The 14585-nt window shown below is 38.9% G+C and overlaps 1 protein-coding gene across 1 annotated transcript; it reads right to left on the bottom strand.

Moving 5' to 3' along the window:
* Window positions 1–453: 453 nt before the first annotated feature.
* LOC6044054 (E3 ubiquitin-protein ligase mind-bomb) lies at window positions 454–14196 on the bottom strand. Its single transcript, XM_038254221.1, has 4 exons — window positions 14050–14196; window positions 2322–4484; window positions 1211–2260; window positions 454–1152 (listed from the first exon to the last, which is right to left on the bottom strand). Exons 1-4 carry the CDS (start codon window positions 14104–14106, stop codon window positions 1012–1014), a joined length of 3411 nt encoding a protein of 1136 aa, XP_038110149.1. The 5' UTR covers window positions 14107–14196; the 3' UTR covers window positions 454–1011.
* Window positions 14197–14585: the final 389 nt, after the last annotated feature.

Genomic DNA, 14585 nt, shown 5'->3' on the forward strand with positions numbered 1-14585 from the left:
TTATTTTCTTTAATTTTTGATTTCTTATTTTTTTGAAGATTTCATTATCCGATGATTTATGAAATACAAAATTTCTGACCGTTTCTTGTGTGTTTATTTAAATACAGTTTTGCGTTCCTTCCGAGCTCCGTACTTGCCTGTAAATTGAACTGATTGTCATCAAATTTAACGAAAAAAAAACCCACAGATTTAATCATTTGATGATATTGTTAGATATTTATTTGCCTTAAATTTGAAACTGTAAAAAGATAGTGAAAGGATTTTTAAAAATACTTTATTTTAGTCAATTCTTGATGCCAGCAATTGTTTCGATTTCTTGTTTTCTGATATTCATATATTCCGTAATGCACAACTGTTTCAGCACATTTTAAAGCAAATTTGTTTAATTTTGTCAATTATTTTTACCATTTGCGTGCAACTAGCTTGAAATCTAAGAGTCAAAATCGTTTTTACTATTATTTTTGCTTGGCTTCCAAATATACGCCCAGCCTAATTTGTTTGAGTTTTGAGTGTTTTTTTGTGATATTATTCCAACTATTTTTTTCTTTATTTATGTATTTAAGTAGTAATATATACGTTTCTGATAATTCTTCTGTTCTGCTAAGGAAATCGTTCTACTTGATTTTTTTATCTCTCTCTTTCTCTCTGATTGATTGACATTGAAGGCAAACGTATTGTAATTTTGAATTTGTATATTTAGAGTTTTTTTTTTCTTGTCACAATCTTTCGTCGCGCGATGGGTGTGCTTAACAACTAAAACATTCAACGTGGGAAGATTTGAAAAAAATAGTGGGGGGAAAACATGCAATACATAATCAAACAGAATTTAAGATAAAACGAGGGTCTTGGATAAAAAGTTTGCTAAAACTTAGTCGCACAGTGCTAAATCAACATTTAAAAACCTAAACTTTAGTTGTGTCCGTGTGTAAAAAAGTAAGCTCTCTTAAACGATACTTTTTGATTATCGCGGGTGAATAAATTGCAGCAGCTGTTGGAGGAGTCGTGTGTGCTTTAAAACAGAATGATCCGCTTCTCGACCGTCTTGCGACAAATGGGACAACCGTCAATCTGGTCGCCGCACATCTGGCACGTCCCGTGGCCACACAGGAACACCATGTTCCGGATGCGGTCGAAGCACACCGGGCACATTGTCTAAAGAAGAATCTTGATTAGTTTTTGAATACAAATCGAGGGCGAGTGTTCAAGCTACCTGCTCCTTAATGTCCTGAAGTTGCTGCTGCAGCTTTTGCACGTCGTCTACCAGATTCAGATTGCTCGGAGCGGGTCCACCGGCCACCGCCACCGGTCCAATGTTATTCGTGGTGGTAAGCGAAGTCGGCGTTCCGTTCAAACCGCCAACGTTCGGTGACATCGTGTTGTTCATGGCCACACCGTGTCCGCTCTTGTTGATGCCCTGGAGCAGGTTCTGCGTCGAGGTCGGTTCCTTCTTTTCGTCGCGCAGGTGCTGAACCGTAATTACGTTGCCCGGTCCACCGCTGCAAACGGAAAGTGGGACCTTCTGGTCGATCTGCGTCCTGCACTGGACGCACTTCTTCATGATCTGGGCGCAGTTATCGCACGCCACCATGTGACCGCACGGTTTGAAGAACACCGAGGCCTTCCGGTCGGAACAAACGAGACATTCGCCAATCTTTTCCCGCTCCGAAACCGATTCCCGGCAGATCAAGCACTTTTTGATGCGCGGTCCGCAGTTGTCGCAGCAGACGACGTGGCCACACGGCTTGAACACGGTGTCGCGCTTCTGGTCCGAACAGAGCAGACACTCGTCCAGCGGGCTAGGTCCGTTCTGACCGCCTCCGCTGCCACCACCATTTCCACTATTGCCAGCGATATTATTCGATTGTCCGCTGATGGCCGGCTGGATGGACATTTTGTTCAAATCGTTGAGCAAGTTGGCGTCCACAACGCCCGGCGGAATTCCTCCCGCTGCACCAGCCGATCCGAGCAGCGAGCTGGACGCGGAATTCGGTCCCGAACCGCCACTTCCCCCACCGACAGGACGCATCATGCTTGGTGCCGCGGCCGCCGCAGCCGCAGCCGCCGACAGGGCCGCGTCCGTGGCGTTCATGTCCATGTCGTCGGTCTTGCGCTCGTTGTAGCACTTGATCAGCATCTTGCACAGGTTCGGATCGGGGCACAGATCCAGCGGCGTCTGCAGCTTGCGGTTCTTGATCGTCAGGTCGGCCCCGTTGGCGGCCAGGAAGCACGCGATCGACGCGGAAGCTTTTTTGTCCGTGTTCTGGAATGGAAATTTGGGCGTTTTTTAAAGGGAAACTGAAAGGGAGATTTCAACAACTTACATTCCTGAGTCCCATCAGGATCTTGCCAAAGCCTTCGACGTCCTGCAGCTGCCTCAGCTGGCTCAGCGTGTGATGGCGCAGGGCTTCGTGCAGCGGCGTGTCCCCGTCCTTGTCCGGAATGTTCAAATTGGCGCCCTCCCGCACCAGCAGCTTGACGATCTGCACGTGCTGCCGCTCGACGGCCAAATGCAGCGCCGTCTGTTTGTTGACGTTCTGGCAGTCCATGTTGGCTTTGCCCATCGTGACGAGCAGTTCGGCGATCTCGACGTGGTTGTTGAGTGCGGCCAGATGCAACGCCGTGTAGCCATCGTCCTTCATCTCCTCGACGATCCACAGCCGGTTGGTCTTGGTGAGTAGGATCTTCATGGCGCTCGGATTTCCCTTGAGGGCAGCGTGGTGCAGCGCGTTGAACCCGTTGTTGTTGGTTCTCGTAATGTCCGCGCCGTAATCAAGCAACAGCGATAGCATGTTGTCGTGCTCCTTCGAGATGGCGTCGTGCAGCGGAGTGTCCCCTTCCGAGTCCTGCAGACTCGGGTGGCTGCTCAGCTCGAGCAGTGTCTTGACCACGTTGAAGTGACCTTTGTTAACGGCGATGTGCAGAGCCGTCTGACGTCGCTTGTTCCTTGCGTTCAAATCGGCCCCGGCCTTGGCGAGCAATCCCATAACTCCCGGTTCGTCGCCAAAGGCCGCGTGATGAACGGCACGATCTCCGTCCTTGTCTTCAATCTCAACGTCCGCTTTGTAGCGCAGCAAGACTTGGATGACCTCCAGGTGACCGTTCTGGCTTGCCGCTTGAAGTGCGGTGTGACCGGCAAAGACTCCGTTCACGTCGACCTTCACCACCTGCGACGAGTCCTGCGAGCTTGACGAAGAAGACGCCACATTCTGAGCGGCCGCTCCGGACAAAAACTCTTCAACCTTTGCCACGTCCCCATTCGCCGCCGCCTTGACCAACTCTTCCGTGGTATCGCCGGAGGCGTGCGGCTCAAACAACTTCTTCAAAATCGCCGACAATCGTTCACCGTTGGTCGTGACCGCCGTAGACCCATCCGACGACGAGGCGACCTTCGTCACCGCCAGCGGATTGTACGTCCACGAGGTGTTGCAAACCTCCACCTTCAGATCGTTGTCGTGGTAAACCTGCTGCACCCGGCCAACCTTGCCCAGCGTCGGAACCATCGCTTCCGCCCACTCTCCGTGGCCACGCTGCAAAATCTTGATGCGCTCCAAATCGCTGCAAATCTTCACAAAATCCCCGACGGCAAACTGCTGCGATTGACTCTCCGTCAGAAGCGAAGCCGGCGAAGATACGATCGTCAGCACGGTCGGATTGAACGTCCAACGGTGCGAACTCGGATACGCCACGACAATGTCGTGATCCTCATCAATCCCAACCACCGTCCCCGTTGTATTCAAGCACTCGTACATTCCGTCGGTCCAGCCGCCATGCCCATGCTGCAACGACTGCACAATCTCAATGTCCAAATCGACCGTCACTTGGTCCCCAATCTGGAAGCTGTGCGGCCCCCTCCCCGGACCAAACTCACCCAACAGTGGCAAATGGTCCCGGTACACATTAGTCCCCTTCGAATCATTCACCACTTTCAAATCGGCCATTCCCTCGAACCCAACCCGGTACAGATTCTTCGCTCCGTTGTCCCAAACCACGTACGCGGCCGACCGTGGCGACGCCGACGACCAGTCCTGAATCTCGTTGACCTTCCCACGCCTCCCGTTCCCCCCGTCCTGGTCCTCCCACTGCCAGTCCACCCCGCGGACAACCCTCGCCCCGGGGAAAATCCCCCGCACCGCAATCTTCTTCGTCTTCCGGCGCGGCTCCAGCAGTGTCTTCTCCCCGCCCGGCGTCGAAATCCGGTGAAACCGGTGCCTCAAATGATGCTTATCGCCGTGATAGCAGATCGAGCACAGATCGTAGTTGTTACACTCGGCACACTTCCAGCGTATGCCGAAGATCGGCGTCTGGCGGCACGTGTCACACATCGTGCCCTCGTGCTTAATTCCCGTCGGGGCGCTGTCCAGGATGCGCAAATCGAATGCGCCCGCGCACCGATAGTTGGCCGCCGTCCCGTTGTCCCACACCACCACCACCTCCTCCTGGGACTCAAAGTTGCGCACCGTCCCGACGTGGCCCTCGCCGCCATCCTGCGAAATAGAGAGAGAGAGAAATTAGATCCAGATTAAAAATTAGTCCTTTAAACGGGTACCGATTCCATTCTCGCGAAAACGTCTAACCCCGTTCGAGTCCGAACCCAGACTAAAATGAAGACGCCAGCAAATTTACAAACAACTTTTGAAATCTGCTTGTCTAAGCACACCGGAAGAGTGATCTTAGGGATCCTTATCAAACGCCGACTGACTACAGTGTATTGAGTTGTTTGTAAACAAAACCCGGTAATCGGAAGAAATCAATCTGTAAATTGATTGAACGGCGTCATTTGCGAAGCTAATCACGAAATTATGGAACTAGATCGGCTGGCCGGCATGTGGATGGGGCGGAATGATGAAGGTTAATCAATAAAAGGGCCTGAATATTTTATTAAGTGGAAAGTATACGTGAATCGACAGATTTGTACAGAGACTGACTGTGGGATCAGCACGGTAAACAGGGTCGTTATGGGACTTTGAAATTGGTAAACAAGCCTAGTTAAACATATTGAAACAAGCAAACTTGGGGTAAAACAATTCAATAGTTTTTCATTTGCTAAGAATCTTAACATTTTCTGATGCAAGATGCTGCACTTACAAACTCATTCAGAAAATACAGAAAATTTGAAGTCGAAAAAATGTATGCTAAAAAAACCCTCCATATGTCATCACCGACCGGAAGGCACGCCGACAAACAAACAAACTCGCACTTTTTGACAGTTTGCCTGCTTTGTTTGTTTGCCTGGATTTGTTTGTACAAAGGTCGGCCTGCATACATTTTGCCTTGTTTGCGCAAACAAAGGTAGTGTAATGGCTCCTTAAGTTTGTTGGGTTGGCATCCCATTTAACGGCGAATTTTAGAAATCAACCATTTTATTTTAACTAATCACAATTCTTATTTTTATTTCATTTTCAAAAAACATCTAAATTTCTAAATGTTCAACTTTTTTTGGGTTTTCAATTATTGAATTATTAAATTGATAAACTTTAAAAAAATATCAAGTTTTTTTTTTATTTTTGTGATCTTTTTTTTTTAATTTCAGATTCTTTATTATTTCTTGGACTTTACACTAAATTATTGCTATCGATCACACTATGGCGACTTATCCAAATTGGCTTGAACAATTTAAAGTTTACTAAAAAAATATCAAAGCAAGCCGATGTTGTTCGCTTGCTTTTATTTAGCTGTTAACCGCAATTTTAAAGTGCAAAAAATCTTGTTGTCGTAAGTCATAAGTGCGAGAGAAAAGATCAGGCAAAATCATGTTTTTACAGTGCAATGAACATTTGTTTTAGTTTAAAACATTTGTACATTTTTAACATAAATTTTCCAGTATTTATTTAAAAAAAAATCATTTTTTTATTAAAAAAATCATTTTCAATTCATTTTATTTCATTTTTTTCGAATTTTGAAATTAAAAAAAAAAACATTTTAAAATTTTAATGATATTTAAATTAGATTTTTAACATTTTAGAACTCTTGATTTTTTTGTATTTGGAATTTTAGAAATTTAGAAATTTCCCTGGGCCTTGTAAAGTCAAGGGGCATGATTTGATCCTAGTGCATTAGTTAAAATTTGGGTATATATTCTTTTTTATAAGCACTATGGACACCACTTCATGCTACGAGAACTCGCTTTGCCGCAGCCCCAGGGCTTAAGCGTTGACCGATAAGCTGTCTTCGTGAACTAGGTAGTTCTCCGATAGTGAAAATATCACAATTGCACAAGACACCGCTGCTTCTGTGACTTTTTCACTATCACAATGTGGGATTTAGGTGGGACTTAATGATAGTACAGTTGATTTGTTTCTTAGCATTAGCATTTAAAATAAATCTGTATGCCTTCCAAATCTATTTGATGATAAATTTAGTTGCAATTGTTAAATTAGAGTAATGCTGTCAATAAACTTTGATTGATATAGAATACTAGGCATTCTTTTATGTCAAATTGTCCATAGAGTCTCGATCAATCAATAATGTAATGATATCGGACAAAATTCGTTGATCTGTTGAACTAACGGTTTTCGGATTATAGTTGTATCGACCATTGTTGCGAATCGAGGAACTACGGATCTTTTGACGTAAATGGTCATTTCTTTTTCAAATCGCGATTTCTATCCTATTTGTATATCAGTTCACAATTTTTTATTGTTTTTTGATAGAAGTAGTACTACAACAGTTCCTTTACGTTTAGTTTTGAACATTAAGTTTAGAGGATGTTAGATTAAAATTTAGATTTTCAATCCAAAGTAGTTAGCAAATGAATATTTGGACTTAAATGAATAATTGAATAAGTTGGACTTATGAATAACACACAACTGTGCATTTATTCTAGAGTCAGATCCATACAGCGTCAGTGTTTATTTGGTCGAAGTGTACTAATTCATTGGCAGATCTGATTCTAGTTGTAATGTACGACAAGACTAATGACGGACGTGACAGGACGAGGGCCCAGTTTAGAGGTTTCAACATCAACGATGTGCGGCTGGATCACCGTCCCAAAAAAAAAAAAAAAAATTTAGAAATTTAGAAATTTAGATATTTAGAGATTCAGAATAGAATTGAAGAGTTTTGAAATTTTACAATTTTTTGAATCTCGGATTTTTTCAAATAAATTTTGTATTTTTGAGTTTTCAAATTTGGGCCGTTGCAAATATTTTTCAAAGTTTATGTGTCGGAAATAGAAGTCTAACCAACTGAAAACAATTAGAAATGCATTTTCCTGCATTCAAAATCATATTTAACATGTCTGGGATCGATCAAAAATATTTTAATTTTTTGTAAAAATCCAATGTACAGCAACGCAAAAAGTTTTTTTTTTCGGCGAAAAAAAAAATCTCTTCAATACTTTCATATTTTAAACACTAATGATTGCAAAACACCTGGGCAGGTGTAAAATGCATTTTAAAACACTTTTTTCATTCAAATGTTGAAACCATGGCTTGTAATTTCAATTTTTATATTTTTTCATTTTGTTGCCCCCTCGACCCCGACCAGAGTCGAGGGACATAAACTTCAAAAAATATTTGCAACGGCCCTGTTGAATTTTAAAAATTTAGATATTTAGAAATTCAGAATAGAATTTAAGAGTTTTGAAATTTTACAAATTTTTGAATCTCGGATTTTTTCAAATAAATTTTGGATTTTACGTTTTAAAAATTATTGAATTTTATTTGATTTTGATGTTTTTTTTTTGTAATTTTTTGATTTTTGTTTTATAGTTTTTCATTCGAATTTTAGAAAATTTTCGAACTCAAACTTCGTGATTTTTTAATCTGATATTTTATTTTAATAATCATTGAATTTTACTTTTTTTAAGATTTTAGAAACTTTAACAAAATATTTTTATATTTTTATTTGATGATATTTAAATTAGACTTTTAATATTGAAGTCTAATTTTTTCTTATTTTTAAAAAACTTATTTAATCATATTTTCTCAATTTTTATTTTTTTCAGAATTTAAAAATTTAAAAATTTTGGAACTTTAAATTTTAAGAATTTCAAATTTAGGACCTTAGTTTTTTTTGTATTTTGAAATTTTAGAATTGAAGAATTTTGTTTTTTATCTTTGAATTTCAGAATTTTGTTTAGTTATCTTTGAATTTTGGAATTTAAGAAATGTTAAAATTTTATAAATTCAGAAATTTAGAAATTCAGAATTTTGGAAATTCAGGAATTTAGAAATTTAGAATTCTATAATTTTTCTAAAGAATTTTTAGGAATTTAGAAATTTAGAATTTTAAAAATCTAGAATTTTAAAAATTTAGAATTTTTAAATAATTTAGAATTTTAGAAACTTAGAATTTTAAAAATTTAGAATTTTCAAATTTTAATAAATTTAGAATTTTAGAAATCTTGAATTTTAATATTTTAAGAAATTTAGAACTTTAGAAATTTAGAAATTTTGGAAGTGAAGAGTTTTAGAATAGAAGTAATAGTTTTAAAATTTTACATATTTTGGAATCTCGGATTTTTTGTAATATTTGAACTTTTGGATTTTAAGTTTTTAAAATATTGAATTGAAAAACCTGAAATTTTAATTTAGATTTTTTTGTTGAATTTTTGCTTTTTATTATTTTTTATTTGAATAACAGATTTTTTTATATTTCCTAATCTAATTAATAAATTTATTTTTATTAAACCTTATTTTTAAATTTTTTGAATATTTTTTTTCATTTTATAATATTTAGATTTTTGCCTTTTTATATTTGAAATAATTATATTTTTTTTCAAATTTCAGAATTATCAGCAATTCCTCACGAAAAGAGCATAATTTGAAAAAGAAAAGTTGTTCTATCGGGTTCAAAAATACCAAAGCTTTTGCACCAAGATTTTTGTTACACACATTTTGGTATCTTCAAAACTACAGGAATTATCGATATAATTTTTCATTCATTCCCTAAAAGGCGGTCTACAAAATAATTTACAACAAAGTTTGACTGATTTTACAATATTTTAACCGGATTCCTCGGACAATTTTACATAACATTTTATGTAAAAATGGTGAAGTTTCATTAACAGGATTCCAAGATATGAATTTTTGAAAATAAACAATGGGGTTTTCGACGTGCCACGCGCTTAAACGGGAAAATGATGAAAACGGGAAAAAACTACTTTTTTAATTAAAGCTGCGATAACTTGAAATTTTGAGCGACGAACTATACTTTTTTGGGTCCTAAAATTTTCGTATTGAATGACTCTAGCTGTGAAATTAAATAAAGGAAAACAAAAATTCATTCCATCGAAGTCCATACAAGTTGTTAGGTTTAAAATTCGAAAATCTGTATCTCGAGAAGGAAATTTCTGATCAACACCAAGTCTTGGGCAAAGTTGTAGATTTAGATGAGGACAATTCAGAAAAAAAAGTTACACCATGTAAAAAAAAAAATAACTCACTAGTTGATTCCCCAAATCAGTATTTTCAAATTTAGAAATTTTTCATGTTTCAGGGAAGCCTTGGATTTTTGAAAAATGCATGATATATGAATCTAAATTTCCAGTATTTTCATCAATTTCTATTTTTTTTTCAAATTCACATTATCGAAAACGACATTCCACCGCAACAATTACCCATCTCTCTCTCTAAGTACGACAACTAATTTACAGCACTTTTCCATTGCTTCGTCGTCGTCGTCGTCGTCGTCATCACGAGATCGAACCGCCAAGATTGCCGAGTTGCCGATGATGACCTCAAAAAAAGCGGAATCACATGGCTATTTCTCTCGCATGTTTCACCACCCAGCCAGCCGCCGGGCAAGCCAATCAATAAGCCTTTCGTACAGCCCCAGGTCTCTCGAAATTGCCTTGAGGCGAGCCTCCACGTGCCGCAACAACTCTTCGAGAGCTTTGAAAAGGAAAATCTTTTGGCCAACATCCGACCCAGGTGGCAGAGCAGAGGAAAAAAAAAGTTCAACAACTTTATCGGAAAATTTAAGCACGCACACAAAAGTTGCTGAAGTTTCTTTGGCTTTTGTCAGGAAACTCGGTGAAAAGTGGGGGATTATTGTTTCAGAGTGGTAGAAAGAGGTGTGATGGGGGGAAATTCAAAACATCCAAGCAACCAAGCAATCAAAAACAGAAAGCATAAAACAACAACAACAACAAATCAAAGCAACTAAAAACACATGAATATCTCAGTAGCCCGTGATGACGCAGATCACAGTGGAGAGATGATGACGTCTGTGTACGGAGTACCGTCAGGGGTGCAATTTCTGACTTCTACCAAGTTCATTCGTTTTCACAACTCGAAATTGTTGAAGTTGGTGTCAATAAACGCTTCATTTTCGTAATGGTATGGTAGATTTGGGCTCCCTGAACATACTCCAATTGACAAAATTGAATTTTATTGGATTCCCTGCCAATAAGTAAAATTATAAATTTCTGGTATTGCTATCTTAAGCAACCATGCGCACCCATGTTTATCTCTGATTTCATAACATTTATACACAATTTTACAATTTTATTTATTGACAGGGAATCCACTAAAATTCAATTCTGTCGGTTAGAGCGTATTCAGGAAGCCCAAATCTATCATACCTTTACGAAAATGAAGCGTTTACTGACATCAACTTCAAAAAAATCGAGTTGTGTTTTTCGAGAAAATAAACTAACTAAAATTAACACCTTTCATCGACCAATTAATCACACAATATTGCAACTGGTCAAGGTTGATCACTCTTTCGATTGACCAGAACTAGTCTAGTGAATTTTTAAGTTGGTGTCGCTTCGCTTGATTGCCTCTTTCTCTATACGAATTGTCTAAACTGGACATGAAGTGAAGGCGTCAATAGAACAAATTGCCAATTTGGAAAAGAAAAAAAAACTCTGCGTAATTAACACTGTTTGTTTTTGGGATTTGATTTCCTGAAATAGCCTGTTTTGAACGCAAAAAATGATGATGAAATTACAGTCAGTGTTACCTCATGAAACTTTCTCATTTTATTTTTATCAACAAGTTAACAACTAATTGAAAAGTGTCAAAATTAAGCCTGCAAACATGCTCTTACTGACAACCTCCGGTTAACTAATCCTCTTAAACCAACTAAGAGCTAGATATTCACTCAATATCGTCTTCTTATCGCACGCACGCATCCACTAATTGATCCCTCGACGGTAGACGGTGCCACTGCTTCTGTTGCTTTTGTTGGTTGGGTGCAACCACACACCACACCACCATCATCGTCGTCGTGTGGCCATCATCATAATCACATACACTAGCTCACGTTAGTCAGGAAAGGGGTACCGTACGATGAGGGTGGCTTGGGGCATGGTGTGAAGTAACAAGTTTTAAGTTTTGTTTGAGATTTTTTATATTTAGTTAAGGAAAACTCTTTTTGACCAGATTTAAACACAAACATTTATTTCGCTAAAATAGTTTTTTTAAGGTGCAATGAATTCTAAGAAATTGGTGCGGTTTTTCAGAATTTTACTTTGCTGGTAACAAAAGGAAAAATTGCAACCAAAATGATGGAAAACAGTGGGAAAATTATGTATTTTCTGTTTACAAGAATTCTGTTCTTTTTATTAAAATGTTTACCTAAAGAATCATTTAAAATCGTAATTTAAAAAGCTATTAAACTAAGTCAATTGCGACCTCCGATCAACACTTTATAAATTATTCTTTTGGTTAACTAACTTAAGAAATGCAGCTAAAAAGGATAATAAAATGTCAAAACTCAGTGTTAATTTTGAAAATTTCTAGGTAAAAGATTAAGTAATAGTAATAGTAATAGATAGAGTATTACTAGAGTTTTATTTCTTAAAAGTCCAATAAACCAAATTTTGATTTAGTTGCTTTTTGAGTGTTTTTGAATTCCCCTTGACTCAAGGCGGTTTTAAAACACTCAAAAAGCAAATAATTTAAATTTGGTTTATTGAACCTCACTTAATCTAAAAATTAATTAAGAGGATTACAAAAAAAAATCAAATTTTCAAATTATCGCTGAGTTCTCGAATTGCCACTTTTTTAACCTCTAAAAAAAATCTTTCGAGAAAATGAATCAGTACACAATTATTTAATCGATGTGTTGAATAATTACATCGTTAAAATCTAATTTCATTTAATAATGTTTATTCCTTCGAAAGTTTTGCAACGTTTTTCCAAGTTTACTTAAGGAGGTACTAGACTTTGACAATACAAACAAACAAATTCGTAGTATTTCGCGTTTGCAAGTTTACCAATCTCGCAAACAAAGCAAAATATATGCTGGCTGACGTTTCTGCAAACAAATTCAGGCAAATAAACAAAGCAGGCAAACTGTCAAAAGGGCAAATTTGTTTGTTTGGCAAAAGTCCGAAACTTAAAAAAAAATAATAGGAACTTATAGAACCCCGAAACAGACAGATTGGGACAAAAACAGCCAAAGTTGTCCATACAAATTTGGCAGCTGCCCATACAAAAATGAAAATGAAAATTCAAAAATCATCATCTTCTTGAGGAATTTTTTGATCGATTTGGTATCTTCGGCAAAGTTGTAGGTATGAATAAGGACTACACTGAAAAAATGAAACATGGTAATTTTTTTTGTGATTTTAAATTTCAATTTTGGTCACTAAAATTGATTTGCAAAAAAATACTTTTTTTTATTTTCTTATATGTTTCAGGGGACATACAATGCCAACTTTTGAGAAATTTCCAGGACGGGCAAAAAATCTTTAACCGAGTTATAAATTTTCAAAACAATACTGATTTTTTTTAAAATCGAAATTTTAGATACAAAAGTTTTTTAACTTAATTTTTCGATGTAAACAAAAATGTTTGTATGGAAATTATACACGCTGGGGGGTTTGAGGTTTCAAAAAAGTTTCCACGTGGTTTGTGGATAGTCCCTTTCTAAGTCTCACCTAAACAACCCACCATTTTCTTATGTCGATATCTCAGCAACTAATGGTCTGATTTACAATGTTAAAATATGAAACATTCGTGAAATTTTCCGATCTTTTCGAAAGCAATATTTACAATCAAGATTAACATTTAAAAAGGGCGTAATATTGAATGTTTGGCCCTTTTAAAATGTTAGACTTAATTATGAAAATTTGAAAATAATGTTTTCCAAAAGAACAGAAAATTTCACGAATGTTTCATATATTTTACCATTGAAAATCGGACAATTAGTTGCTGAGATATCGACATTAGAAAATGGTGGATTTTTTGAGTGAGACTTAGAAAACATAAATTTTCCTGATTTTAAATCTTTGCATGACAATATCTCAGCAACTAAGGGTCGTATCAACAAAATTCAAAAAAGCAAAATATAGATAAATTTTCTCAGCTTTCCAAAATTATGGGTATGAGCAGCTGCCAAATTTGTATGAAAAATTATATGGACAAACTAATGATGCAAAATGGCTTCTTGGGCATACCGAAGGCATCAACAAAGTTTTAGCCGGATTAAAAAATACAAAAATTAAAATTCAAAAAAATAAGACCGATTCCGTAGAGAATTGCTCAATTTTAGAAATCTACTTTCTTTACAGCGAGTTGAAAAATCGTAACATTTTAAAACTTGAGTATTTCAAAAACATTTAAAACTCAGTTCCAAATCCACCCCACCCAACGGTCCCCAACTTGAACCCGACCCCACCGTGACCGACGACGACGAGAAGGGAGTAAAGTTAGGTGTTTAGTTTTAGCTTCGGCTAAGCAAAGCTTAAGCTCTCCTGTCTGTCTTTTCCAGCAGAAGCAGCAGCAGCCATATTTGTACATCACGCAACAAGCGGCCCTTCCCTAGAATCGATCTGTTTGGACGGCGACCTTTTCCGCACGGTTCCGTTCCGGAAAGGTTCAAAGTTGAAAGTTTTTGTTGCTTCCAATTCGACTCACGTTCGATTCGAAAATTAGAAATTCAAATTGCCAAATGCGATGAGAGCGAGACAGAGAGAGAGAGAGCATAATTGGCCACAGAAACTTTCCCATAATGATCCTCCGGTCGTCTTCCTCCCCCTCCTCCTCCCAACGATTATCCCACGGAATTTGCTCCGAGGATGATTCATCAAGAAAAATCTCCCATCCGCCGAGAATGCATCGGAATTCCGGCACAGAAAATGGAGGACGAACTCACCTGTTTGCCCCACTTCCAGTCGGGTCCGCGAACCACCCGGGAACCTACGCCCTCCATCGTGAAGCGCCGGGTCGCCTGGACGGACACATTGGTCGGGGCGACCACTCCGTCGCTGTTGGCCCCGGTTCCGCCGCCGCCTCCGCCACTGTTTCCGGCCGTGGCGCCGCCAGCACAGGCCATTCCGAAACCGAACGGGTTCAAATCCGGTTTTCACACCGTCGTCATGGACACGCACACACAAACAGCGACACACAGACACACGCACGCGGTGGTCACTTCTAGAAGAGTGTGAATGAGGTGGTTCTCCGCCCCAGTCGGAGAAAAAAAAAGACTCGTAATCGGTGCTCCTCCTTAATCCACGGAACGAAGGACGCGGCGGTGGCCTGGACAAATATTGACACGAATTCCAAGGAATCTCGCCTCGCCCCGCGTGAACCAGGCAATTTTCTACCTGTTCAAAACGGCCAGAGACCTTCACTAATTTCTTCTTCTTATTTGCTTCGTCGAAACGAAGTAGGCGACGACCCGCACGGTAC

The sequence above is a fragment of the Culex quinquefasciatus genome, chromosome 2, assembly GCF_015732765.1.
Source record: "Culex quinquefasciatus strain JHB chromosome 2, VPISU_Cqui_1.0_pri_paternal, whole genome shotgun sequence".
NCBI lineage: Eukaryota > Metazoa > Arthropoda > Insecta > Diptera > Culicidae > Culex > Culex quinquefasciatus.